This window comes from Pezoporus wallicus, unplaced genomic scaffold (genome assembly GCF_028554395.1).
Source record: "Pezoporus wallicus isolate ANWC-B61680 ecotype Strahan unplaced genomic scaffold, APGP_CSIRO_Pwel_v1 contig_8013, whole genome shotgun sequence".
Lineage (NCBI taxonomy): Eukaryota > Metazoa > Chordata > Aves > Psittaciformes > Psittacidae > Pezoporus > Pezoporus wallicus.
In genome coordinates, this window is record NW_026636761.1 from 790,729 (window position 1) to 816,168 (window position 25,440).

General features: G+C 53.3%; 2 protein-coding genes across 2 annotated transcripts; both read left to right on the forward strand.

Moving 5' to 3' along the window:
• Positions 1-10,134: 10,134 nt before the first annotated feature.
• PRDM12 (PR/SET domain 12) lies at positions 10,135-17,495 on the forward strand. The gene is made up of 5 exons (XM_057401455.1): positions 10,135-10,648; positions 11,482-11,672; positions 12,559-12,714; positions 16,433-16,544; positions 17,032-17,495. Exons 1-5 carry the CDS (start codon positions 10,435-10,437, stop codon positions 17,412-17,414), a joined length of 1,056 nt encoding a protein of 351 aa, XP_057257438.1. The 5' UTR covers positions 10,135-10,434; the 3' UTR covers positions 17,415-17,495.
• A 1,786-nt stretch (positions 17,496-19,281) lies between these two features.
• On the forward strand, positions 19,282-23,448 carry EXOSC2 (exosome component 2). The gene is made up of 9 exons (XM_057401547.1): positions 19,282-19,557; positions 19,635-19,736; positions 19,849-19,894; positions 20,145-20,234; positions 20,750-20,815; positions 20,962-21,030; positions 21,875-22,051; positions 22,237-22,365; positions 22,647-23,448. The coding sequence occupies exons 1-9, from the start codon at positions 19,433-19,435 to the stop codon at positions 22,725-22,727; spliced, it is 885 nt and encodes a 294-aa protein (XP_057257530.1). The 5' UTR covers positions 19,282-19,432; the 3' UTR covers positions 22,728-23,448.
• The last annotated feature ends 1,992 nt before the right edge of the window (positions 23,449-25,440 follow it).

Below are 25,440 nucleotides of genomic sequence, written 5' to 3' on the forward strand. Positions count from 1 at the left end.
TAATAATAATAAACCTCCGGGATCCTTTTTGGAGAGAAGCCAGAGAATTTGCCGGCACCAAAACGCACCCCAGAGCTGTGACATTTCAACACGTTGGGTTATTTTTGTGTGTGTGTGCTCTTATTTTGGGGGGGGGGTATTTCCCCTCTTCCTTTTTCATTCTCAATCTTTTCTGTTCTGACAGAAAGTGGCTTGGAAGTCTTAGGTGGTATGTAACAAATCCTAAAAAAAAAAAACAGGAAAAAAGAAAAAAAAAAAAGAGAAAAAAAAAAGGTTTTAAACAGTATTTAAATATTCTTAAATATGTAAATTCCTGAAATGTTTTACTTCTAATTCCATGTTCTTTGGCTGTCTTTTTGATTTTTATTGCATTATTTTTTAAGGACTATGTATTGTAATTAATGATGTGAATTCTGTATTGAGACAGGGACCGTTTCGCTGTCAGGCAAGTGAGGGGCTGGGAAGGGGGGGGGGTACCCACACGTTTTGTAGGGTTTGTATAATTTCTAAGAGTCTAAAGGGGTAATATAAAGCGGTGTTGATTTTGTAGCAGTCCCGTTCCTCCCTCCCGTTGCATTTCTGGATCTAAGACCTCCAAGCTTGGTTTAAAAAATAATAATAATAATAATAAAAAAAAAAGAAAATAAATTAAAAAAAAAAAGAATTTAAAAAAAAATAAAACTTTCCTCTATGCTCAGAAATATAAATACTGTTATTTTTAATATTAAAATGAATCTGCTATTAGTACCTTTAACAAACACTGTGGAACGCGGAGATTAAAAAAGAAACCATATAAAAGGTAGTAACTATTTTTTAATTCCAAGGTGGTTTTGTTTTGGGGGTTGGTTTTTTTTGTTGGGTTTTGTTTTGTTTTTTTTTTTTGGCTTTTTGTTTTTCAGTTCTTTTAAATATTTTCTTATCTAATATTTGTCAGATTACCTAGAGAAGAAATGAATCTAGTATTAACCACAGTACGCGCTGAGTACTTTTGATTTAATAAAAGGGATAATATGATTTTTCTGATGTTTACTGTAGTGTTTCTTGTACAGATAACAGTGTATTTTTAAAGGAGAAACGGAATCGAAGCTATTATTTTCTTGCCTTTCTCATTGCCCCGCGGGACATTCCGTTTTGCAATGTACTGAAGTTACCCCTCTTGGGTTCTTTCCTTCTGTTTTCTGGTTTCCTTATGCTTGAAATGTCTAACTATACAAAAAAAAACCCAACCAACTGCAATTGGGTAATGTCGAGCATGGTGTTTAAACACAAAACGTGTTCTTTTTATTTGACTGACAGTTGCATTTTACACTCTATATAATAAAATCTCCACAAGGTGTCTTGTGGCTCAAGTTATCTCCGGTCTGGTTGCCTCGCTTTACTCCCCACGGCCCTCGAGCCTTGGTGCTCGGTGAAGTCGGCTCGAGCCTCGGCTCTGGTGAGGCTCCATCAGTGTCACATCCGAGCATCTCTGGGTACCATCACAGTGAGGTGCTGTGATTGCAGCTGTTAAAGAGCTGGTTTAATCAGGGGCTGGTTGCTGTAAGGGAGGTTTTATTGCTTGTTGAGGAGGTGGCAGCACCGGGTTTTAATGCCCTGAACCTGTTGCTCTTCCCTAACTTTGAGGCTGGATCCATTCAGGATTCACCTTCCACGCTGCACACAGTGGGGGACCTGGCTCTGGCCATCCCCATCCATTTGATCGTGTTACGGAGCAGTAACTTTTAGTTATGACCAAGTTTGGCCAGGACTCCAGCGATCCCTTTGTTATAAAATACAAGTTTTATGCTCTTCCAACCTAAACCAGCCCCATCCACTGCTCCCAGCCGGCTGTAGGGGCTTCCAGATGGGGGGAGGGAGGAAAGAAGATCCCATCTGCAAAGCAGGGAGCGGGAGGCATGTTGAGAGCCGGAAGAAAAGGAGATGTAGCATCTCTAAATATACCTCCAGAGAATCAAGAGAGACATTGAAAGATGGGATAGTAAAAGCCACTTGGAAAGAAGGGAGAGGGGGGAAAAAATGGCTGGAGGAGGGCATAAAGGCTGCTGATGGGAATTGGGAGTGGGCATTACCGAGAAGACTTCCTTCTAATTCATCTTCCAAGCTCTGTGCCAAAACAGCATTTGGCATGGTTCACAGGGAGCAATTGTGTGATAATGAACCCTAAGGTGTCCCTTAATTGAAGACTGAGGATTACAGATTGTGCCCATGGTCGTAAATGGCGCAGGATGGTGGGAGGATGCATTTTCTTAAATGTAGCTGTAAGTACAGATGAGAGAGGCTCCCCAGTGAAATACCCGCCCGATGAATTATGGAAATATCTCTTTCTGATGCAAGCTTTTATCGAGGGGGTGGGGAGGCCAAAGAAATAGTTTGCAAGGCTTTGAAACTGGGCCTGTCATTAGGATGGTGCCGGCAAAGCTGAGGTTTCAGCAGCACTCTGCTGCCCTGGCAGCCCAAAGGGCTTGAAACCAGCCCAAGTTCTGCAGTTTGTTGTTCCATTACTGCTGCCTGCTCGGGGCAGAGGGGCTGCAGGCGTTCAGCCTCTTTCTGTTGGGCTGGAGAGGAGGTAAAGAGAGGTTTGGGCATCTCACAGGGACTGGTGGCCTCTGGGTTCCTCCAGATGTTGCTGCCTTCTTGCCCTGGGGGCTGCTGTGATGGCCAATCCCACCCCATGGCACCTCGTGTCTTGCTCAGGGGGTCTCTGGCAGCTCCTCATTGCACAGCTCAGAAGCTGCTGTGGTGCCTTCAAGCCACATCCGTGGTCTCCAAGAGAGGAACTGAGTGTCCTGCTCAAGTTTAATCCCCCAGTGAAGTGGGTCAAGCATCGGCTGCATGAGGGCCTGTGACGGGGGGGGTTTGTCTGCCCCTTGGGCAGGAGCTGGGCGCTGCAAGGAGCAGGTCCTCAAGGAGCCATGTAGGAGGATGGTGGTGGGGACAGCACAGCCCTTTCCCACTGCAGGGACCAGCACGGGGCCGTGCCTGGGTGTTAAACCCAGGGGACCGCAAGATGCTCCCGCAAAGGAGACCTTCAGCTTGGGGAACGCTCTGCCTTCGGATCACAGCACCCAGGGATGGAGGGACCATGCTTAAAGGCCACCCCAGGTGAGTCCCTGTGCATTGGTGCAGCAGCTCTTCAGGCACAAGAGAGGCCTCTTACTGAATAGAAGCTTCCTGTGCTCCTTCTGTCCCAGCAGCAGCCTCCCAAAGCACATCACTGATGATGGGCTCACGATGACCCCGGTGCTCTCCTGTGCTCTGTATTGGGTGTGCCTGAGCAGGCAAAGGCTCTTTTGGGAGCAAAAGGGAGACTTTAAGGCATCTGAAAGATCTAAAAAGAGCCTTCAGATCGCCTAAAATACTTCCTTTAATGTTGCATGATTTGAGAGCGAGCTGCGTCATGGACGTTGCAGGTTAAACCGAGACGGGGATTGAAGGAGACGAGCAGGCACGAGGCTGTGGGGTTGGGATCTTTCCCTCCCCAAGTATTAAATATTTAATTGCATTGAAGCAACGGTGTAGTTACAGTAAATCTGGGGGTGATGGCGGCGTGGGCATGGGGAGAACGAACACAGGGTGTTTTAACACGAAGCGTCTTGACGCGATGGGGATGCTGGCGAGGTCCCACTTGGTTCATCTCGCCCTTGAGGGGATACTGGGGGCTGTTGGTCCTTACAGGTTGTGGTGCAGGTGAGGATTTGAGGTCTCACAGGGACCTGTGCAGGTGAAGGCGTTGGTGTACCCTTTAGCAGGGTTTTATTCCACATAAGGAGCTGTTGAGCCTTTATTTGGCTGGCTTGGAGGGGGTTCCCCTGGGTTTGCAGTGAGGTGCAGGGTGCCCATCGCAGAGGGGGCATTTCTCTGAGCTCCTAGGGTTGGGAAGCACACAAAGGGGATTCTCCGTGACTTTTCATGCTGGAAATCAGCAGAAACTGGAGCTGTGCGATGTGAAGATGAAACAGCCACGGCTCCTGCTCTGTTGGTGAGAGGAGATGGCAGCCCCAGAGCGAGTGGGCACTGAGCCTTTGCCCTTGTCCCAGCAGCACCTCGGTGGGTGCTGGGGATGGAGGGGGGGTCATGGGAAGGGATGAGGACCCTGGGACAAGGGGGACCGGGCAGCAGGTGCCCAGATCCCCCCCCCTCTTTGTCTGGAGCACCAGGTTCAAGGCAGGTGACCCAAAAGAGCATCTTGGTGTTGATGTGGGACCCAGGTTCCACACCCCCCATCTCCCCCCAGTTTAACTTCCCACCCTGCCCCTCATCATTGAGGAAATCCCATTTCAAGGCTATGAAGCAGCCTCCGATGTTCACAGGGGCCGGTGGCTCCCTTTAATCCCGGCCGGGTGCAGGTGCCGTGGTGCCAGGGGATTCGATGGTCCCTTCCCTTTGTGGGAGCCATCACTCGCCGCCGGCCGAGCCCCGGTGAGCAGCACCGGCACCAGGGCTCCTTGTTGGGCCATTCACCTGCTGTGGAGTCACTGCATGGGGACACAGGAGCTGCTGGGGAGAACAGGGCTGGGAAGGAGCAGGAGCTGCAGGAGGCTTGTCTAAGAGTGGAGATGAGGAACAATTCCTTCCCCAAAGGGTGCTCAGGCATTGGAGCAGGGCAGTGCTGGCGTTACCATCCCTGCAAGTGTTCACAAACGGCCTGCCCCAGGTGCTGGAACACTCCAGGCTGGTGTCTTGGTACAGTCACCGGGGTGGATTTCAGTGCAGCGGCACAGGCTGGTGCTTCAGGAGGGGTTACAGTGGGATGCAGAAGAGATGGTGCTGGGATGTGACTGTGCCGGCCGCAGGTCACTGCCCGAGGGGAGGAAAAGGTGCAGGGATTTTCCTGCTTCTGCATCCAAATGGGGCTGAAAGGCCCTTGTGGGGCTGTTTCACACTCGGTGCTTCCCAGCAGCTCAGCAAGGGCCTTGTGATGCTGGCATCCAACCGCCCTGTGCCTCAGCACAACGCATGGCCAAGGAGTTACACCACAACCGTGTTCCTTTCCGTGCCCCATGAAGCAGTCGGATGCAGCCGGGAATGTCGTTTCTTTGCCTCCCATTTGCTGTTGTGGCACCCTCGCCAAAACAACCCTGGAAATGCTGCTGAAAGGAAAGGAAAAACAGGCAAGAAATGAACGGAGGGGAGAGCTCTCAGCATCCCTGATCGGCTCCGCGGCCTCCCGCAGAGAGAAATGGAGGCAAATAATGCCCTAAAGCTCCTTTCCCATCAGTGCAATCAGCCCGCCCGGTTCGCATGGGCTGCAGCGTTCCGTGCTGGAGGGTCATGGCTCCACCGCCCCAAACCCTTGCCCAGGGTCACCCTGAGCCCTCCCGCTGCTCCTGGCCCCTCGGAGGGCAGCAGGGATGGGCAGCACGGCACAGGGCTGTGGTCTGGAGGAGATGCGGGTCTGTTCGGCTCCATCCCGTGGATGTGACACCTTGGGGATGGCCGCTCTCCGTTATGCCCCTGGGGAGGTGGTAGCGCATCCTCTCTGCCATCCACCCGCATTGGGACAGGGAGGGGGGATGCTGAGGGCTGCCCTGGCACAAGGGGTGCTCCCATGGGACTCTCCTTGGTACCCCAGGGCAGCTATGGCACATGATGAATGGGGCAGCGGGGCTGTGTGTGCCCCACAGGGGTAGGTGGAGGTGCAGAGCAGGGGGTCTCACCCTATAGGGGGACATGGGGATGGGCAAGGGGCAGCCACGCCAGCCCCCCCAGCCGAGGCTCATCCCAAGCATTGCCTCATCCCGAGCATCGCCTCATCCCAAGCATCACCTCATCCCCCCCACGGCTCCTGCTGCGGGCGGTGGGAGCGCTCCCGGCCGCAGGTAACATTTGGGCACATTCCCATAACCGAGTGCTGCCAACTGGTGCAGCAGCAGGGCCAGAGCCCCCTCTCCAGCGCTGCTGTTTGCTTTGCAGCCTCCTTAGCCCCTATTGAGGCTTTTCAGCTCTGGCCCCTTCAGAGGGTTTAAGTAGGTAAAACCTGAGGAAGAGGCTATTTTCCTCCCTCCCTTTTGAGCCCTGCCTTGTGCCCAAAAGGCCCCCTTGTTTCACGCGTGCCAGTCACCTGGCTGGGCCCCCAGCCTCTTTCTCTCCCAGCCTCCCTTTTCTTTCTCCTTTCTCTCTTTTGACTTTTCCAGGAGCCCTCGCTCTCCAAACGAGCTTCAGATTGGATCCAGATTGAGGTCCCTTTGTCTTTCAAGGGTTGTACTAAGCTAATTAAATGTGATCCCAACAAATAAACGCAGATCTCCCCATTACATTCAGGCCTGCCTTTCAGGCAGCACCGGGCGGCCCCTCGCCCCCGCCCGCTGCGCACAGGGTCCCCCTCATTGAGTCCTGGCCATTGAAAGCACTGCCAGGATTTCTTTTGTGCCGGGGGTCTCCGAGCCCTTTTTCCATCAGAAAAGACCCCCAAACAGCAGCTCGGCCTTTGTGAGTTCGCAAGCAAACGCCAAAGAAAAGCCCCCTGAATGCTTTAATAAATGACACATTTAGCAACTTCGGAGGCGCCTGGCTCCTGCGGCAGCCGCAGGGGTGCAATGATCCCTCCTGCCCCTCCTTCCCTCCGGCTCCCGGGGCATTTGCAGCCCGTGGAGGTGAGGGGGATGCGGCCAAAGCAGTGACCGGCCCCGCTCCGGGCTTGGCTGTCGCCGCCGTCCTCCTCTCCCGCGGAGCTCGGCGGGGAGTACGGGGCAGGTGATGGGGTCGTCCTCGCCGCACTGCTCCGGCCGCGGGTACCAGGGCCCGGGGCAGCGGGCAGGGCGCAGAGGGGCGGCCGGGGACGGGGAGGTTTTGAACTCAGATCCCGTCTGTGCCTTCGCCTGGTGTTAGCGCTGGCAAATCCAAACCCGTGTTTAATGACACGCAACCCCCCCCTCCTCATCGGGGGCTGCGCTGGACTTTTCTCAGCTCAACTAATATCTTTTTAATGACTTTGGGAGGGGGCAGAGCCCGGCTCTGCCCTAGAGCCTGGATTGCTCCAAACAGATGTTGGGGCAGAGGGAGGGGGGATGCTCTTCCCTGCCAGGGACTTTCTTCTGGAGTTCAAACGAGAGGGGAGCTTTCAATCACCGCTAAAAATGTATTTCTCCCCATTGAACAATGGGCTCCTTTCTGCGCCCGGGGGACTCGGCTGCGATCGCGTTTCTGCTGCGGGGAGATGAAACCTAGGGGTTTAGGGCAGGAAAACTCAGCTTCGAAAAGGGCTCTTCCTTGCGCCGGTTATTTCGCAGCTCCGCATACCGCCCGCCTTCACCCCCCCCAGTCCATCTCCCCCCCCCCCCCCCAAATGATAAATTAAAAGAGCGCAATAACGAAGAATTAACATTGATTCCGCGGCCGGAGCCGTTCCCCGCCGCGCTCGGGAGCCGCCGCAGCGTTCTGCGGTAGAACCGGGCAGGGGGAGAGGAGCGAGCATCCCTCGGCCCGGGGCAGCGGCGGCCCCACAAGAGTTAAATTTTAAAGCAAATCAAATTCCCATTGGCCACTGTATATTATCTCAGCAGTCTTCATTTGATACCTCTTTAATACAGAAAGGAGCTTTTCAAGCCCCTTTTCTCTCTTTTCTCCCCGCCGCTCTTTAAGAGCAATAAATGTTCGACTGCAATAACTATAAATCAATCTCCGCTCTGTTCAAATCCTATTCATGCGAAGGGCTGGAAGAGGGGCGAGAGCTCCCCCCCTTACCCCCCGCCCCCCAAAAAGCAGCTGCTGGGCTCTAATCTCCTTTCTTGCACTGTCATTCACCCTCATTTTTCCTCCATCACCCCATCCCTGCAATCTTTTCTTGTTTTGCTTTTCTTTTCTCTCTTTGCTGCATTATGATCCCATGTCTCCCCTCATCAGACCCCAACCTTGTCCAGATCCTGACCATCCCCTTGTAGGCTGTGAAAGAAAAGAAGAGTCCATGGATGTCAAATTGGTCTCAAAAAGACCATGAAAGATTGATTTGCTCCACTTTTCTTCTGCCTGACATTATTTCTGAGGGTCCTGAATGGGAAACCAGAAAGTCTGGGACTGGAATAAAGATGTTCTCTCTGTAAGGGGGAGACGGGGGGGAAAAAATGCCCATTTACTCCTGGCCCATCAACCCTGCAAAACAGAGCAAAAGAAAAGAGGACTGTGGCTATTCAAAGTCAGACCAATATGTACACCTCCCAACAATATGCCAATATACTGAGGGCTTCTCTATTAACACCCATGAATATTAAAGTGCTCACTAAACGCTCAGAAGGAACTTTGGGAATATACACATGAAAATACAAGCAGCATTGTGCGGGGCTCAGAACAATGGGGCGGCGATAATGGCCCTTCTCTATTAACAGCCATGAATATTAAACTTGTTTCCTCTTAAATGTTAAAAAGGAGGGATAGCTGCGATATTAAAAAAAAAAGAGAGGGATGAGGAGGGGGCACACCAAAGCACCTTCCTAGGACCGGGAAGAAGCTTTGGGAAACAGCTGGGGATATTTAAAACCACGCGGAAAATGGAAGGGTTTTTCTTTCCCATCTTTTTTGCCATCACCCCCCTCCCGCATCCCCGCATCCCCGCATCCCCCGCAGCCGGGCCGAGCTGCAGCGCAGCCCCGCAGGGGTTTTAAGGGCATCTATTATATTTTTTGTCCCGGGATAACTTGAGGGAGGGGGGGAAATCCTTAAGGAAAAAGGCAACGCGAGGGATCGGCTGCTCGGCGGCCGCAGGAAGCGCTGGCTGCGGGAGCTTTCCACCTGATGCGTTCTATTTAGCGAAGCTGCGATGTTCGCACGCGGCTGGCGGCTCCCGTAGCCAAAATCCAGCGAAATAAACCCAAATAAACTCCTCTCTTAATGCACATTAAACCCCAAAGCAAGCCCGGCAGGTTGTTAACCTCCCCTTTCCAGGGGAGGGCTGCCTGTCTCCGGGCAAACACGCTCCGTAACCGCAGGTTTAGGTTGATTCCTGCCATTTGCCCCTCTTCTTGATTGGGCTAATAGAAATAATTGCACCTGGGCTGTAACATCATTTTCGCCTGACAAGGGGAGAAGCTGCCCGACAGCCTCACCCGATAAATACCCACCGGGGCCGTGGGGTTAGAGGGATTGGATTGTGCCAGTTTCTTGCCCCGGCCCGGTTCGGCCCCGCGGGGCTACAGTTGCAGGAGCCGACTTTGAGAGCTTGAGGAATTTGGGGACCCATCCTTCTTTCCTCCCCCCCGAGCTCAGCCCTTTACAGCCCCTCGTCCCCATGAAAATCAAAAGAACAAGGCTAAGGAGAGGGCTCTAAGCTCCGACACAGCAGGATTGGGTTTAAATCCAGCAAAGATTAACCCTTTGCTGAGTTGAAAGCTGCGGGCCCTAAGCGGGGGAGAGTACTGAGTTTTGGGGGGCCATTCTAATGTCACCTTCCCGGGGAGCAGGGTTGGCCGGGGAATGGTTTTGGGTGCGGGAATGAGGGTGCTGTGGTGGCAAAGCCCCGGAGATGCTCAGGATACTGTTGTCGTTGTGGGGAAGTGGAGGATCCACTCTTGCCCCTTCCACCCGTAGGCACAGTTCGCGGTCGTTCCCACCTTCCCTGGGTAAATGCAACGGGGATGCGGGATTCGGAACGGGCCGGGCTGGAGGCTGCATCCGGGAGAGCCCGGCCCCGGTTGCATGCGGGAAACAGCCCCGAGGGTGCGTCCCCTCTCACTCTGTGCTTGGGGACCCTCCCTAGGATTTGGGGGGCAGCGCCGGCCCCTCCCGCTGTCTCCGGTACCGACGCTTCGGCTCGGGGATGCGGGGGGCAGTGGGGATCCGCGGCGGCTCAGGGCTCACCGGGGGAACTCGGGTCCGTTCTCCCGGGGCCGCGGGGGCCCGAAGCCGCTGAGCAGGACTGGGAGACGGCCCCGGCTCCTCTGATTTCGTTGTGATGCGCAGCGGCCCCAAAGCGCCGCGTTTCACCCCAAAAAACGAGCGCAAGGACCGGGTGGGGAGCGGGGCCGGGCCGGAGGGCGCGCCCCGTCTGTGGGGCACCGGGGGGCTCATTGCTGCCCATTTCGTTGCCTTTTCGCCGTTCCCGGAGGGTGGCCGGGGGGCAGGTGCCCGGGTTTGCGTTTGTCTGGGCCAGGGGGGTGCGAGGGGCCGAAGCGGTGCGTGTGTACATGTGTGTATATACGTGTGTATATATATGTATATACGTGTGTATGTGTGTGCATGCGTGTGTGCTCGCCGTGTCCCTCCCTCCAGCCACCCCACCCCCGGGGAGGGGAGGGAAAAGAAGAAGGGGAGGGGGGGGCTCCGACGGCTCGCCTCGCTCCGGCAGCCCCAGTCTCTCCGCCAACGTCAGGGAGGTCATTAATAACCAATTAGGAGGGTCAATGAAGCTCATATATAGCCGGGCGGGAGCCACCGAGCCGCACGGAGCCCGGCCCGCCGCCTGCGCCCCGCCGAGCCCGGCCCGCCCGCCGCTGCCTCGCCCCCATGATGGGCTCGGTGCTCCCCGCCGAAGCGCTGGTGCTCAAGCCCGGGCTGAAGCCGCAGGGGCTCTCGCTGGCAGAGGTGATCACCTCCGACATCCTGCACAGCTTCCTCTACGGCCGCTGGAGAAACGTCCTGGGCGAGCAGCTCTTCGAGGAGAAGAGCAGCCCCAAGACCGCCTTCACTGCTGAGGTCCTGGCTCAGTCCTTCTCCGGAGGTGAGTGCACACCCCACACACACACACACACCCGGACCCTCCGGACCCCCTTCCTCATCCTCGGGACGGGCCCCCCCAGTGCCCGGCAGCGGGACGTGGCTGCCGGCGCCCGGCTCTCCCCAGCCGTGTAATAGCAGTTGACTGGGGAAGAAGGGCTTTAAATTCATTTGGTTAACTTGGGCTTGACCTGAGAAAGTTCCCACTTAAACCGCGGGCTGGGGGGAGCCGGGGGGGGGACGACCCGTATTCAGCCGCCCGGGACAATATCTTTTCTCTCGCCCCGGCACCGCCGGGGCGTCCCGGCTCCCTTTTCCCCCTCTCGGATTTTCTGTTCCTCTCTTAATTTACCATGAAGGCTAATTCCATTTCCATTCACTATATGTCAACCATCTCATCTCCCCATTTTGTAAGAGGAATTCCTGGGCCCTTTTAAACAAGCCCTTGCGCCATTCAGGCACAATGTACCGCTACAGCATTCCTAAAGGACTAATGAATTTAGAATTAGCAATTTCTTTCTAGTTGAGTTTAATGAATGCAGATCACTTTAACAGCATGACAAATTGCTGGATGGGGCGAAATAGACACCATTTAACCTCCTTTCTCAGCCCCGTTCCCTCGCCCGGCCGGGGCTGCTTTTCCCAGGTATCTCCTCAATGCCCCGGGGGGAACCTTGTACCGCTTTGTAGGAGCCCGGTTGGGCGTTTCAAAGGCTCAGCCCCGGGATTTGGGTCCCCTCTGTCCCCTCCTCGGGCTTCCCCGCGGTGGGGTGGGCAGGGGGTGAATGGAAGGAGGGCGGCAGGTCCCGGTCCGAGCCCCCTTGCCGCTGCCCGCAGAGGTGCAGAAGCTGTCCAGCCTGGTGCTGCCGTCGGAAGTGATCATCGCCCAGAGCTCCATCCCCGGGGAAGGGCTCGGCATCTTCTCCAAGACCTGGATCAAGGCTGGCACCGAGATGGGACCGTTCACGGGCAGGGTCATCTCGCCCGAGCATGTGGACCTGTGCAAGAACAACAACCTCATGTGGGAGGTAACGACATCCCCAGTATCCCCAGCCCCGGGGAGCAGCAGGGATGTGGTGCCGGGGCCCACGGGCTTTGCCCTGTGCTTGTGTGCTGTCAGGCACCCTCCCTGTGCCTCCCCGCCCGTGCGAAGGGCTGGCTTCCTCCAGGGCAGGTGGGGTTGGGAGACCCAAGGCCTTCTTCATCCAGCTCTTGGATGAACCCTGAAAGGCTGCTGCTCATGTCCCGTGCAGCAGGATCACACCCTGTCCTTCCCCGTGCACAGCGCATGAAAACAGCTCTGCCTTGTCCCCTGCTTTGTCCCAGCCCTGGGGCTCTTAACCTCAAATGAAGCCATGGGGTTCTGAGCTGCCAGGACATCATGCTGGGTTGATACCCAGCGGGTAGAGGTTTTTTTCCTCTAGTTATATTTGTTTCACTCGGTGTTAGACTTGCACTTCTTAATGATTATTATAAATTTATGCCTAATAGAAACTTGCCTCACCTTTCCTACCATGTTCCAAAGCTTCTTCCCCTGAGGTCCAGGTCTGGCAGGCACCATTCCAGGGATACTCTGGCTCCCATGGGCAGCAGCAGGGTGTTGCCCCCCCTTCTGCAAAGGGGCATTGAGGCCGGGAGCTGCGTTATCCCCGTGGGCATGGGCTGGTAGGGCCAGCTGCGCCTGCAAAGCAGAAGCAGAGCTCCTTTCTTCAGTTCCCATGCGGCTGTGTGGTCCAGCACCATGAGCAGGAAGGGTTTGGCAATTTCCTGGCTGCTGGAGGGGTCTCAGCGCTGATGCTGTGCTGGCTTTGAGCTTGTCCCTGTCCACCCAGGGATGTTATCCCAGGTGCAGGAGGTGATGAGGTTCATTCCACTGTGGCAGCATTGCTACCAAATGTTCTTTTCCCTTCCCAGGTCTTCAATGAAGATGGCACTGTGCGGTACTTCATCGATGCCAGCCAGGAGGACCACCGCAGCTGGATGACCTACATCAAATGTGCGCGGAATGAGCAGGAGCAGAACCTGGAGGTGGTCCAGATTGGGAACAGCATCTTCTACAAGGCTATTGAGGTAAGCGGGGCAAGGAGCAGCAGCAGCAGCAGGGGACCCCACAGACCCTCCCTTTTCCTTTTGGGCTGCTGCTGTGTGTCTGTGGGAGCACAGGGCAGCTTTGCCGTAGCCGGCACCCAGACCCCCTGGCACAGGCGGGCCCTGCAGGGAACAGCCATTGCATGAGCTTCAGGGAACAGCAAAGGACCCTTCTTCTCTCTGTCCCCTTTCAGTGGGTTCATGGGATGATGTGTGCTGAGCAGAGGGAGAGCAAACAACACCAAGCTTGTTTTGGGGTGTAAAGCATAAGAGCCGGAATCCTGGCCCAGGAGGGGATTTGGTCAGGAAAGGGGCGTTGATGTCCTCTTGATTTTTGTGCAGAACCCTCTTCTCTGCAGCAGGGCAAGTATGGGGAGTCCTGTGCCCCTGCAAAGCTTTTGCCCAGGGTCATAAGCAACTCTGTCTGTAAACAGCAGAATCAGGCCTTTGGGAGCCAGGCAGGGAGTGGTGCTGGTACCCCCATGCCTTGGGCTACCCACAGTGGGGCTGTGGAGAATGGACCGACTCTGCCTGACTCATCCATGTGCTCCTGTATCAAGTGCTGGCAGAGGCACGGGGACAGGCACTGGCTCCCAGGGATGTCCCAGGGCGCAGGTTGTCATGCTGTGGGATTAAAGGTGGAGGTACCCACAGCTCCCTACGGGAGATGTTGGGATAGAGATGGGAGCCTGGCTCCCTAGCTTTATTGATGCCACCTACGTACAAGTCACGCAGCACCAGTGGTGTGACAGTGGGGACCAGCCCTGCTTGTGTTGAGTGTTCCCGTAACCCGGTGGTAGCTCGGGGAGGTGTCACAAGAGGGAACATCTCCCAGCACTGTGGGACTGTTTCTGGTATTGGGTCCATACCTGCATGGGCTGCTGCCCTGCCTGCAGCTGGGAGAGGCTCTTGGCTAGGAAAGAGTGCAGGTGCCACTGGGTCTTTGGAAGGGCAGCTCCTGGGATCAGCCTGGGCTCCTAGGCTGTTTTACAGAGGAGTGGATGCTCAAACGCTCCTCAGCACAGGACCATGGCCCAATCCTGCACTGAGATAGCATCAGCGCTGGGTGTGGGATTGGTGCAGCAGGATGGGAAAAGCATATTGGGTGGCTGAGAACAGGTATTGTGCTGGGGAAAGTCCCATATGCCTCTCGGTTCTGCCACCTTTCCCCGCACAGCGCTCAAGCAAGAGCCCCAAGCGCTCCTGTGCTGCTCTCCCCATCCTGAACAGCCCTCCATAGGCTTCAACTGTGCCCAGTTTTGAGACCGGATGCTCCCCTGGGCAGCTGTACAATAGTGACAGCAGCTTAATTGCTTCTTATTACTGTTCCTATTCTGCAAAGAAGTAAAATAATTCCACGTGGCCATGGTGTAATTCAGCCATGTATCTCACAGCCTGTGTGAACATGGATGACGGGGCAGATGAGTTGATATCTGGGGAAGTGCATGTAGAGGCCCTCTTATAATCATGGTCAGTTTGCAGGCTTGTTCCCAGGGCTGAAGCAGTGAGCGCCAGAGCAGGACAAGTTTAATTCTCTTTGTCATGAGCAGAGATGTTGAGAGTGGTGAACCCCAAGTGATGGGGAGAACTAGGTGTGGGGATGAAGGGTGCCTGTGGCATGGTGCTCCTGCTCCCACTGCCACCAGGTCAGCACAAGAGGAGCAGAAGGGCTGAGGCTTTACGTGTTTGACTGCAAGAAAGGGAAGCAAGGAGTGTTTGAGGAGCTGGGTCACAGCCAGGCATGACGGGCTGAGGATCTGCATCTTCTGTGGGCTCTCTATTCACCCCTCTACAGCACATGTGTGCATGCACACACACATGCGGTCCAAAACCGCTTGTTCCAACTCATTGGAGTTTGTGCACCCAATAAGAAAAGGAAAAGGAGAGGATTTTCCTTTTGTGCTTCTCTCTCCATTTGTTAATCCCCTAATGTGGAGTTGCGGGCACACAGATATCTGTACCTCGGGCCTCAGCAGCCCCTGTTGTCACCCGTTTTCCTGCCTTGTCACTTCTCTCACCACAAACCCTGAACCGAGAGCACAGCATCACCCTGAGACCAGCCAGAACTGCTCAGTCTTGGGCAGGGGATGCAGTGACCTGAACCTGGGGGTGCTGTGCATGGGCACTGTCACCCTCCATCCCCTGCCAGCCATGAGGGGCTTACTGATCTCCTTATCCCCTCCCCATGCAAAGCTTCCTGCTTGCTGCATCCCCTTCCTAGTGGGCACCATGAGCTGGGCCCATCGCTCTGTACCCACCTCTGCTGCACCATCACTGCAGTGCAATATGCCTTAGGGTCTCTTTCTCATCTACCCTCCACAAAATCAGGTTTATTTTACGCCTTTTTTTGCCATTTGTCTTTAATATTTCCATGTGTTTTTTTCTGTTCCTGCCCTCAACAATTCCAAGCTTCTGCTGCTGGAAAATAAAATGAGAGCAGCAAGTTTTAGCCTTTGGTCTGAAGGCCACGAGATTCCTGCCAGGGCAGTTTAAATTGCTTTGGGGCATAAGCACACGTGTGCTCACCTCCTGCTGGTGCTCCAGCAGGATAAAACCTGCACACACATGTATGCACCCCTGTAATGTGGTGTGTCCTTTCAGCAATCTTTTATTCTCTTTGCTTCTATTAAAAATAACTCATTTTCTGCTAAAAGAAAATGAAACTGCACCAATTTGGGATGCAAGATGATATAGCCTTTCCCGTATACCTACTCTGCAGCCCCAGTGAGGTCTTTAAGCAGATGGGCACTTAAGCATATGAAGTCAAATTCCTGCTTTCGGGTGCTTAAAATTAGGCACATTATCAGTCTTTGAGTGATGCAACTCGTGAGCTGTGTTTCATGTGGATGATGCTTTTCTTGGTCTACTTGCGTATGGAAAGCTGTTATCTGAAATGCAGGAGTCTCCCATTTCTAAATTACGTTCTTAATGCCAGGGACCTGCAAGGGGAAAATGCATATATTTTGTAAAGTGATGTTATTAGTGTTGCCTGAACCGGTGTCGGAGCACCCAGCTTCCCAGTCATGGCCGCTTCATGCGGGGAGGCTTGAACGGCGTTTTCAGGCTGGTTGCTCCAGCTGCCCCAGCAGTGCAGAACGTAACGGGAATAACAGAGGAATGAGAAGTGCCATCATTTCAGGAAAACTGGAGCATGGGTGGTGCACAGACCTTTTCCTGGCCCTATAGATCTTGGGCTGTTGCAGGCACCGTGGCTTTGGTGTGGGTTGTGGGCAGCATCTCACACCTGTACTACGCTCTCCCATACCAGTCCCTGATCTCTCCTTTGATCCCTGGGCTGATGAGCCCTTTGCTGGCTCCTTGCTTTGGTCTGTCGCTTGTGCATCCACGCAGTTCGTGGGCCCACAAATGGTTTATTTCTCTATGTCTCTGAGAGCTGCAGGGACCCCAGCTCCACCTGTGTGCTCTGTAGCTGCTTATTTGCTGTCATGTTTGTGGCCCAGCCTGGGGGAGAGCAAGGTGCAGGTTTGTGCCGGCAGTGGATGATGCTGAGCTGTGGCATTGCCTCCAGTGCTGCAGCGTGGGCTGTGCTGAGTACTGGGGACTTGCTGGCAGGTCCCAGACAGCAGCAGGGCCTCGCAGGATATGGGCTATAGCCAGGGTAGGTCTGAAGTGACCGTTCAAGGGTGTTCATCTCTGCTCATCGCTGCTCCCAACATGCCATCTCTATTTCTTTTTATAGATGATTCCTCCAGACCAAGAGCTGCTGGTCTGGTATGGGAACTCCCATAACACTTTCCTGGGCATCCCAGGTGTGCCAGGGCTGGAAGAGGAGCAGAAGAAGAACAAGCATGGTAGGTAACATTGGAAACAGCCTTGGGTGCAGCATCTCTGCCTGTTCTGCATCAACCATGTCCACAGTTCTGAGGCCACAGGGTGGGCATGGGGCAGGTGTATCCCAGAGGATATGTCAGATTCTGAAGGGAACTGGGGATGACATAGGGACTATGAGACAGATCCATACAGCTTGAGTGGACCCCCAGTAATTCTGGGGGTTGCCCATGGCTGCTGTTAGTGCTGTGGTTGACTGCCTGACACAGCTGGGTGGGGAAAACTGCTTTTTGTGCCCCTCTACGGGGCCACATGTTGGCTTCAGTGTTTCCCCCTCACCTAAATTCGCATGAGCCCATTCCCAGCTCTAGTCCCATCCTGAAGGCCCAGGAACCAGCCTGTGACCCCAAAGGGAGCCAGTGAGGGGGCTCAGGGTGGTTATTTAGGACTGCCCCATTGGGGTTCAGGCTGTGCCCTGGAGCAGCTCCTGACGGTCCCTATTGTCCCCAGAGGACTTCCACGCGGTGGAGACGGGGGCCAGCACGACGGGGCGCATGCGCTGCGTCATCTGCCACCGCGGCTTCAACTCCCGCAGCAACCTGCGCTCCCACATGCGCATCCACACGCTGGACAAGCCCTTCGTGTGCCGCTTCTGCAACCGCCGCTTCAGCCAGTCCTCCACCCTCCGCAACCACGTCCGCTTGCACACCGGCGAGCGGCCCTACAAGTGCCAGGTTTGCCAAAGTGCCTATTCCCAGCTTGCCGGGCTGCGGGCGCACCAGAAGAGCGCTCGCCATCGGCCCCCCAACGCCTCCCTGCAGGCTCACTCGCCGGCACTGCCCGTGCCCCATCCTGCTTCTCTGGCCCATCACATCCCCACCATGGTGCTGTGAAGCCCTCAGCGCGGCAGCGGGTTTTGGGACAGCAAAGACCGGTGCTGAGGCATGCAGTGGACTAGGGGTGGTTGACCCGTGGCAGAGCTGGGGGGCAGAGGCAGGGCTGCTTTTTGTGTTGGTGGGGTTTTGGAGCATTGCTGTTTGTGTGGGGTATGGTAGGGGGGGTGGTGAAGGACCCCCCCCAGCTCTGAGCCGCACCATGCAGGATGCTCCCTGGGGAGATGCGGTGTAGGATGGGTGCTGCTGGTCCCTGGGGTGAGCAGGGGGACAAGGGCCACAGCTGGATGGTGTGTGTGGATGTGCTGGTGCACTGGGGCAACCTAAAAGCTTCCTGGTGAGTCCTGCCTGGGTGTGACACATAACCTGATAGAAGGAAAAGCTGCTCTTATCCCTTCTCCTGTGCTCCAGCAAGTGTCCAGCTCATGCATATCCCACTGAAAGACTGTCACAGCCCTATTCGTGCCTGTTTGGCTCCGGTGGCTCTTTCCAAGCGACCCATTTCCCTCCTCATTGAGCAAAGGGTTGCGTTTGCCCCCACCCTTGCCTGCCCTCCTCCAGCCCTGAGCCGTGCACTGGGGGTTTGCCAGACCCCACGGAGCGATGCCATGGGCAGAGGGGAGGGGGGGGGGGGGACAGGCCATGTTCCACAGGGATGCTCCCCGCTGGAAGTGCCCATCTACGGGCAGGTTTTGTGGGGTCTGATCCCCGGAACGCTTCGGCTGCTCCTTCTGCTGCCCTCCGGGGACAGAGGAAACCGGTCCCTGGGCCAGCTCTGTCCCCAAGGACAACTCCAAGCGCCCTCTGGAGTCCTGCCATAGGCGAGAGGGGAGGGCTGTGTATCATAGAGCTCGACAGAAGCTATTCTAATCTTAATTCTAAGTCTAAGGTGTATAAAGTTCTCACTAAACGGTGTTTTGACTTCCCGAGAAGAACAAGTGTCACTTTAACCGTGTAAATATTTATGTAAACATTATTTACAGAACTTTGATATTCTATATTATTTGATTGTATATGTACACAGTGTAAATACATTTGTACCTCTCTCTTGTATTCTAAATAAAAACTACTTGGAACATTTATCGTTTAGAAGAGGGGACAGTATGGAGAGCTTTATTTGGTTAAGGGGGGGGGATGTAGTGGTTGGAATGAGTGGAGATTTCAACCAAATAAGAGGTGAATTAGGAGATGTAGCATCATTTGTTGGAGCGAATAGTGCAGTTGGGAAGAGGAAAGACCCGTTTCAGGTATGAAAGAGAAGAGGTGGGTGCTGGCTGCAAGCAGGTACCAGTGTGAGGTCTGGTACCTCCCTGTGCCCACATTTATGCTCTATCCGAAGCAACAGCTATTGAGATCCTTCAATATCTTCCATGAATTAATGGTCATATTCCAGCTGTGATGGGCTACACACACAAGTCCCGCTTGGAGGAATAGTCTGATTTTTGGTGCTAAGGAAAAGAAGGATTTGCCGGAGGTCATTGCTGCCTTCTTTTTCCTTGGTATTTCCTCAGGACCTCTCAAATCTAGCTGGGCTTGAATTAAATGCTCAAAACTTCCACCCACCCCTATTATTTACCATTAGAAGAGCTCTGCCAAGGGAACTGTCAACTCACCCCTTAAGCCAAGTCTAACCACCACCCGGGTGTACACCTTCCTGCAGTCCCTACATGTGGGCTTGCGGCATTAAACACTGGGTTCCCCAATGCCCCTTGTCCTGCCTAATGCAGCAGGGCAGGCTCATGGGTTAGGGTTAGCCGGAGGTGGCCTCCCAAAGCGGGGTGCTGGGCCCCCCGTGCAGCCGGCCCCCGCTCAGCCCCACAGCCTGCCCTCACTAAACATGGCCGCCCTCTGCCTTTGCTTCCCTGACAGGAACCAATATGGCTGCCCGGACACCTCAGCGCCGCCCTCAGTCAAGATGGCGACGCCAGCGCCTTCAGGCGCCTTCCCGCCAGTAGCCAACATGGCGGCCGGAAGGTGCCTGCGGACGAGGTCACGGTGCTGCACCGCCCTCAGTCAAGATGGCCGCGGTCACCATGCGGTTGCCAGTGCCCCGCAAGCCGGCGGTGGTGACGGCGCCTCAGGGCCCCGAGAAGCACTTGGTGGCTCCGGGGGACACGATCACCACGGATACGGGCTACATGAGGTGAGGCGATGGCGAAGAGGAGGGGGCGAGGGTTGCCTGTCCTCGGGCTGTCCTCAGGCAGCCGCTTGTCTCCACAGGGGCCACGGCACCTATGTGGAGGATGACAAGCTCATCGCCTCGGTGGCCGGCGTGGTGGAGAGGGTGAACAAGCTGATCTGTGTCCGAGCGCTGAACACCCGGTGAGCGCGGGGAGGGTGCGTGCTGTGCGGGGTGAGGGCTGGCTCCCGGCCGGGCCTGGCGCCGGGCACGATGAGGTGTGTGACGGGCTGCTCTCCCTGTCCCCGCTCCCAGGTACAACGGTGAGGTCGGCGATGTCGTGGTCGGGAGGATTACGGAGGTAAAGCCCAGGGATGTGCCGCGGAGGAGGAGGGTGTCCCGCTACGTGTCTGTGCCGTGGTGTGACCCGCAGCGCTTGTGACACTGCTGGAAGCACGTTGTGCGGAAGCGCTGGGGTGGGGTTTAAAGCAGGCGAGGCGGCTGGAGGCAGCCTCAACCCCTGCAGCCTGGGCTGGCCGCAGGACATCCCGCTCTGCTGAAGAGCTGCTCAGCTCTACGTGCGTGTCAGCAGATGATCCTTCCTTCTCCAGGTTCAGCAGAAGCGATGGAAAGTGGAGACGTATTCCAGGCTAGATTCAGTCCTGCTGCTGTCATCTATCAACTTACCCGGTGGGGAACTGGTGAGTGTAGGCCAGCAGTGCCGGAGCCCTGTTGTCCTCTGCTTGCTTGGAAGCTGTGGTGCCTTTCGCACAGTACCCAAGGGCAGTGTTGGGTCTGGGGAGTGGGTCTGCAGTGCTCCGGTATCTTTAACTCATGGTGTTATTTGGACATAAACACTTAAATGTGCTAGTCTGGCTTTCCTTTGGCAACCACACTGTGTTTTGCTTAGCACCCAATGGTCCCCCTGCAGTGTCTTTAACTGATGTTTTCTCTTTCTGAACTACATGTAACTTGTCTTGCATTCTGCTAGGAAATCATGAGGGGAGAGGTGGGGTGGCCATGAGGGGTATGAGCAGCAGCTGTATAGTGTGGGCCACTATAGGGGGTGGCTGGGACTGGAGATCATGAGGGGAGATCAGTTTGTCCTTAGTGACATGGTTTAGTGGTGGGCTTGACAGGCCTGGGTTGATGGTTGGGCTCAATGATCATACAGGTCTTTACCAACCTGGTTGATTCTATGATTCTGTGATTTCAGAGGAGGAGATCAATAGAAGATGAGCTTGCAATGAGGGACTGTCTGCAGGAAGGGGACCTCATCAGTGTATCCTTCCACTGTTTGCACTCAGAAGAACCAAGGGTGCAGGGAAAACAGCCTGGCTGGTAGTGAGAGCTCTCTGCTGCAGGCAGTCAGTGGCTGTTGGCACCGGGCAGCAGTAGAGACCTTGTTTCCTTAAGTGGCACTGACAGGCAGAGGTGCAGTCTATATTTACTGATGGGGCATTGTCGCTGCACACCCGGAGTCTGAAATACGGGAAGGTAAGTTGTTCAAAAGCACTTGATCTTGGCCTAATTCTGCTCCATGTGACATCCTTTTGGAGGGACTTTGAAGAAAGCGGCTCTGGAGTAGAGCAGATGTTGTTATAACCCATTCCTGCAGGTTAAGGAAGAATATTAGTTCCTATGTGGTTACATGGATTGGAGTTTACCCAAAGTAGAGGAAGTGCCCTTGAGGTGCCCTTTGAGCTGTTGTTCTCTCGGACCACACTTACAGCCTGCAAACCCCCACTAGCCACTTGGGAATTAAACCCTGGGGAGAAATCTTCTGACTCAAACTTCATCACTGCTCTTCTGCAGGCCATTGCACCTGTGACTTCTTTCTTTTTCTCCAGAGCTCTATTTTGGGCTTCATGCAGTTGGCATTTATCTCTGGTTTTGTGCATTGAAATAAGCCAAGGGGCCACTGGAGTGCAGGCTGCAGTTTGGGATTACCAGACCAAGGGTATTAGCACTTAGAAGATGAAAGGGAAGTGTTCTTATTGCACAAAGGGCGAAGGACAGTGATTGGATTAAGAGGGAAAGTGTTCTGCTTAATTGGGCCTGTCCTCATTTTTCTGCAGGGATGGTTGATGTGTAGTTACGATCAAGATATTAACATTTGTGCCAAGCACTTAGAGTATTCTTCATCTTCAAAGGACTGCACAGGCACTAGCTAATCCTCGCAGCACTCCCAGAGGCAGGCAGGTTTTATATTCACTGTTTCACAGGAAAAGGTGTTAAAATTGACTGGTTCCTAGACTGGGAACAGAGTGTGTATCGGTGACTTGATGTGATCTGTGGTGGCTCATGTCTCTCATGCTGAGTCTCGTGGTCTCCTCTTCAGCTTTCCCAGGGTGTGCTCATTCAGGTCTCACCATCTCTTGTGAAACGCCAGAAGACTCACTTCCATGACCTGCCCTGTGGTGCATCTGTGATCCTCGGCAACAATGGTTACATCTGGATCTACCCAACTTCAGAGCAGAGAGATGAAGAGACTGGGGGCTTCGTCGCCAACTTGGAGGTGAGGGTTCAGGGAAGATCAGCCTTCTCCTACCAGTGATGTTTTCTTAGTCTAACATAGTCAGAGGCATGTGAACAACCTGAGGGCTTTCCAGATTTGGTATTAGGTTCATGGCAAAGCTTTTTTTACAGTAGGCTTGCATTATTTCCCTGTGTATTAATCTCTTTTCCTTTGTTCTTCCTCAGCCTGTTTCCATGTCTGACCGGGAGGTGATCTCACGGGTCCGAAACTGCATTGTAGCTCTGGTTACTCATAAGCTGATGCTCTTTGACACCAGCGTCCTATATTGCTACGAAGCATCCCTTCCTCATCAGGTACAGAAACTGGGGGTGTTTACTTTATTCCATGCTGTGGGGAGGGAATGGAAAGGCCTCCTCAGCTGCTGAAGTTAGGTGGTGAGGCTTCCTTTTGGCTTTCCAAAGCATCCTTGTAGTAAGTGACAATATGAACTTCCCCACTTCTGCCATAGTCTTGTTTGGCCACAACCTACTAAACTCACTGCTCATTGCTGTGTGTCAGGGATCCTTGTCCCCATCGAGTGTGCAAAAGTAGTAGTTGGTTTTTGGTGCCAATGTTACTTTTCTTTCCACTCCAGATCAAAGACATTCTCAAACCGGAGGTGATGGAGCAGATCGTTCTGGAAACCCAACATAGGTTGCTGGATCTGGAGGGATAGAGCTCATGCCCAGAAGCAGTCATTGGAAGTTCTGACATGGCAGCTTTTGATTCCCAGTATTTTATTTTTTTTTTTTCAGTGTTCTAGACCCCAACATTCATTTCATGCTTGGGAAACCACCAGAATTCCTCATTTTAACTCCCAGGATGCTTCCTGAGCTCTTTTAGTACAATAGTACTAAGCAGTACTTAAGTACAATAGCCTTCTAGTGCAGCATCCTGAAAAACTGGTATCTGACCTTTGTGAAGATGCAGGTACAAATGGGACATATCCCATAGCACTTGTGGCTGTGTCTAGTGCTCCTGAACCTCCTGCAGAATGATGGAGAGGAAGGCATGTGTTTTCTGATGCTTCTCTCTCCCCAAAAGGTTTCTGAATGGTTTTGATTTTCCTTTTCTGTGATACAGATTTGCCAGTGTGGCCTTTGATTGACAGCTCTTGTTCTTCTCTTTTGTACCTCTGATACACAGTCTTAGTCTTTAGGAACAGGAGTATCCACACCTTGGCTAACCACATTTTGGGTCTGGCTGTTTGTGGCTCAAGGGTATGAAGTTGGAGGTGCCACGAGTCCACATGAACGAGTAGCCGTGGGCAAGCAGTGTCTTCTCTGCCTGCGTGTTCTGCTGGTAACTTTATTACGACTACTGTAGTGAACTCCTCCTATGAGGAGGCTCCAGTATTGTTTTCTGTTAAATATTTTACATTCAATAAATTTTTGGAACAGATCAGTCATTCAGGAGTGTGTGCATTACCTTGTCTTTCTCCAGAATGAATTAGGTCTAACTGGAGAGCTACAGCTGGTTTGTTTCCTTGTGAAAGGAGACGGTTGCACTCAGAATGGTTGCAACATCCTCTTATCTCCCCCTCAACACCTGCTCTTCATCCCATCCAAGCAGGACATAACCTTCCTCTTCAGCATATCCTCTGTGCAGAATTCCTGTGTAAGCAGATTGCCTGCTGTTGTTCACAGTGGCTCTCTTAATACTGCTGCTCTGCAGGATCTCATGGAGGTGAGTCTTGCAGCATCTTTGTCTAGGGGGTCACAGGGAGCCAGCCCAGTATGATGCTGGTGAAGATCTCAGGCCAGTGGTTAGAGGTGTGCATGCTGAGCCAAATGCAGGCAGCCACTTGCCTTCTCTGTACAGAATGGATGTGATGCTTTCCTTGGTGCATCCTCTCAGATCTCTGGTGCTATATTAGGTCTGTCTTTGTTATACATATTGTGTATATCTATTGTATTTGCATTGTATTAGAGCTGCTTGAACCACAGTGTGTAATTCTTTAAAAGGATGAAAAAGCAAAATGTCAGCCCTATTTGTCCCTGAATCTAATTCTAACATTGCAAATTCTCATGCTTGCCCCAGGCTAAAAGGAAAAATTCTTTGCTCAATCTTTTGCTGGGAACTAGAAATACCCTTCGGTGCATGTCGCCTAATTGAGGCTGCTCTGCTTCTGGTCCACAGCAAGCACTAGGTGGCAGCTTCGGATCGTGTTTGTAGCATCCCCTTTCCCCGGCAGCTCTGCCTCATTGCCCTGCCGAATAGCAAAGGCTGGATGTCTGCCACCCCTACTGCTACCTAAACATTCGAGCATTATGGAGCTCAGTGGCTAAGGACAAGCAAGGACATGGCTAATCCGTTCTGCTGCTGCACAGCTCGAACTTCTGTCCGTGCTGCCTCTGTAAAATAAATTCTTGGGGATATTCCTGGAATGCTCAACACAAGACTTGGGAGTTGTTAATTTTGAGGTTTTGTGACGTTTCCTGAATAAGTGTTGCAACTATTGCATCCTCAGGATAACTTGGGACATCTGAAAACTAAAGCTTGATGGTGACACTTCCAAGTCTATGCATGAAGCTAGTGGCAGCATTACCCATACCTGTGTGGACAGGAACAGTGCAAAAAGGCTGAAAGGTTTCGCAGCATCTGCATATCTTAATTAGAAAAGTACCTCTTTTTTCCCTATCCAGTTGCTGTAGTTTAGCAGCTGTTTATCTTACTACCATATGGGGAGATTCAGGGATTTCTGCTGTGAGGCTTCTAGCTAATAAGCAGATTGGGGATATATATGCAATGAGATAAAGTATTTGACGTTCACTTTTTTAAAGCATTTTTGAAGGCTGATGGAGAGCTCTGTAGTTAATCCAGGAGATCTCTTTGCATCTTTGCCGCTTAAATTTAAACAACTGTGTGTCAGTTAAAGAGCAAAGGGCTGAAGAGACTATACTTCACTACCATCTGGAGAGATGTGATACCTGGAAATGGTTCTGATGAGCTGGCACAGGAACGCAAAATGCTTCTTTGTCCTCAAGCAACCTCTTTGCAGGCACCTAACAGGTCAGAAAGGGCTGGGGAGGGTGGTAGTTATGAGGTGTGAAGCACTGTTGGTGATGTGCTGAGGAAGTGTGCTTTGGGGGTTAATTTAGAGTTGGATCATGCTCATGTATTTAGCGTGAGCTGTCAGACCTGCAAGGTGAAACAGCACCAGGTTCTCATAATACAGATCTTGATAAATGGGTGCTGGTGTCTGCAGCAGGCTGTGTGGGCTGCACAGCTGAGTTCTTACAGATATTCATTTTCCTTTTTCCTCTATTTGTTTTTTTTTTTTCTCTCTACAGGGCAGTCTTTAAAACTGTGGTCCATCTCCAGGCTTCTTATGCTCGCCCTCTCTCCACATTGTGAACCTTCTTTGGTTATTTATTATCAATAAATGA